Genomic DNA, 2168 nt, shown 5'->3' with positions numbered 1-2168 from the left:
TGCTGAACCTGTTCTTTCTGGGAAAGGGGTGGCTTGGGTGTATCTTGTGCCTCCCAACTGAAAGTGTGATGAAGCCTGAGAAATGGATCCTGTGTTGTGTTGGACACTAAGCTAGGTCAAGCCACGCTTATTGGCATGGTCTCAAGATGGCAAGGAGCAGGAAAACATGTCCTGGGGTGAGGTGGATTTGGATGGGGCAAAGAGACATCAGTATCAGTGGAGACCTTAGGGTAGCTGGATCCAGCCAGCAGCACCCAGGTGTAGTTTTGAGTAGTCTCAGCTCTTCAGTCAATTGGCTGACTTTTAAATGCATTTCCCTCACACTGCAAAGCAACTAATACTTCTGTTTAAAATGCAGATGCTGGCATACATGTTCTACTCTGTGCCATACCATGTGATTGCTCTGTATGGCCTGCTGGTGCCTGGTTGTTCCTGGATGCCTGATTTAACCCTTATACATGCTGGAGGACTAGCTCAGGTATTTCTTTGTAAAATGTTCACTTTTTAATTACAAGTTAATAAGTAGAGACCTATGGAATAAATAAAGGGCCCATAGCTCGATCATCCCATGCAGCTTTTATGACACTAACTCAGATCACCTTTTATATCTGTAAAAAAAACTAATTTAAGGGAGTGGAGTATCAAACCTCTTACATGTCTCTAATGACTGACTGCATTCTTGTTTTAGTAGACTTCCATCCTGCTGCAGAATCTTTTTACTGGGCTCATTTAAACCTTATTAAGCACTATGCATCTTTAGCTGAGACATGAAGGAAGCTTGTCTTAAAGCTGTAACAGTCAACCATATCAAAAAACCAAACCCTAGCACAACAAAACAGCACAATACTTTGTTTCCATGATACATGTTTACCAACTAGGTAGTCTGACAAATATAAATGGAAAAAGTATCTATTAGTCACACAAAATGGTCAGTATCAGTTGATGATATTGGTATAACACCGGGAACCTCCTGGGCCACAAACCACAGTAACACTAAGACATACTTGCATTGCCAAAGGCAGACCAACAATCATTAACTCATTCTGTTCTGATTATCTTAAATAAATGACTGTAGTTAATTATGAGATGATGCTGATGCTTATGAAAAGACTGACCAAACCAAAACAATTAACAGGAGCTAATAAGTAACTTCTCATGACATATAGATGACCATTAAGCAGCTGACACAGCAACAATTGATTTGTACTGTATGTAGGAAATTAGATGTGCTCTGAGCATCCAGACAATGCAGAAAATACACACATAATCCTGCACCAATAACGTGACCAGGGGGACATGGCAATAAGCGTCATTCACATACCACTATTAGACAAACACAGATGAATGCTTTGTTCCTCAGGCCTGAGATAATCACAGATACAAACTCCAATCCCGCTTAACCGCCCAGCAAGGATGGGAAGAGTGTCATTTTATTTCCTGTTTGCGAGCAATTATCACAAAGAATGACTACTTTTTCCTACACAGTTTATAGATAATCTTGATTTACCAAATGATATCAGAATCTGGCAAACATTAATGAGGAAGTTTAGATGCTCAAAAGGTATCATAAATACTATACAACTGTTTGCCCTGAATCTAACTTAAAAAAGCACAAGCTAGCTGAAGTAGGCAAACCAGCAACAGGAACCTCTCTCTGCTGACAGATTGCTCTTGTTTCTTGAATTCCCCAGTCAGGAAAGAATCAGCTCCTTCAAAAGTTGTTTAGCACAAGGAAAAGTAAACCAGAAGTCAGAGCATGCTGCCTATCACAATCTGGCAAATTTACCAATAAGCTCAGCCTTCAGATTGGAGCCAGTTTTTGGTTGGTTGGTTTTGGTTTGTTGGGTATTTTTATTTGTTTTTCTTTTAAATGGTTCCCATAATAAACACTCCCTCCCTTTTTTTTTTTTTTTTAATGGCACTTTCTACCTTTTAGCTGTACAATTAATGGGCTGCATTTTGTTGCTGCAAAGTCTAAAACCCCTCTGTTGTCCCTTGTGGTTTGGATTCAGGATAATGCCAGTTTATGCATTAGACAATGAGAAGAAAAGCTATTGGTAACCCAAAGCTAACACTTGCAGTTTCCCATTTTACTCTTTAAAGCTTGTCCTAGGAACAAGCAAAAATCATGGGCTGACAAATACTGATCGAGAAAACGGTGTAGTGCA

General features: G+C 39.7%; 1 protein-coding gene across 1 annotated transcript in view; it reads left to right on the top strand.

The window, feature by feature from the left end:
* Positions 1 to 2168, top strand: part of TM6SF1 (transmembrane 6 superfamily member 1) — a gene marked incomplete at its 5' end in the record, with an annotated part of 9226 nt that overhangs the window by 2585 nt on the left and 4473 nt on the right. Inside the window, one exon of the mRNA XM_010021067.1 lies at positions 359 to 478. Within this exon, the coding sequence (XP_010019369.1) occupies positions 359 to 478 (120 nt within the window). The remainder of the gene's footprint in view (positions 1 to 358; positions 479 to 2168) is intronic.

Source organism: Nestor notabilis, unplaced genomic scaffold (genome assembly GCF_000696875.1).
Source record: "Nestor notabilis isolate BGI_N333 unplaced genomic scaffold, ASM69687v1 scaffold22048, whole genome shotgun sequence".
Lineage (NCBI taxonomy): Eukaryota > Metazoa > Chordata > Aves > Psittaciformes > Psittacidae > Nestor > Nestor notabilis.
The sequence above is the reverse complement of the archived record's forward strand: the minus strand, read 5'-3'. Positions and strand labels throughout refer to the sequence as shown.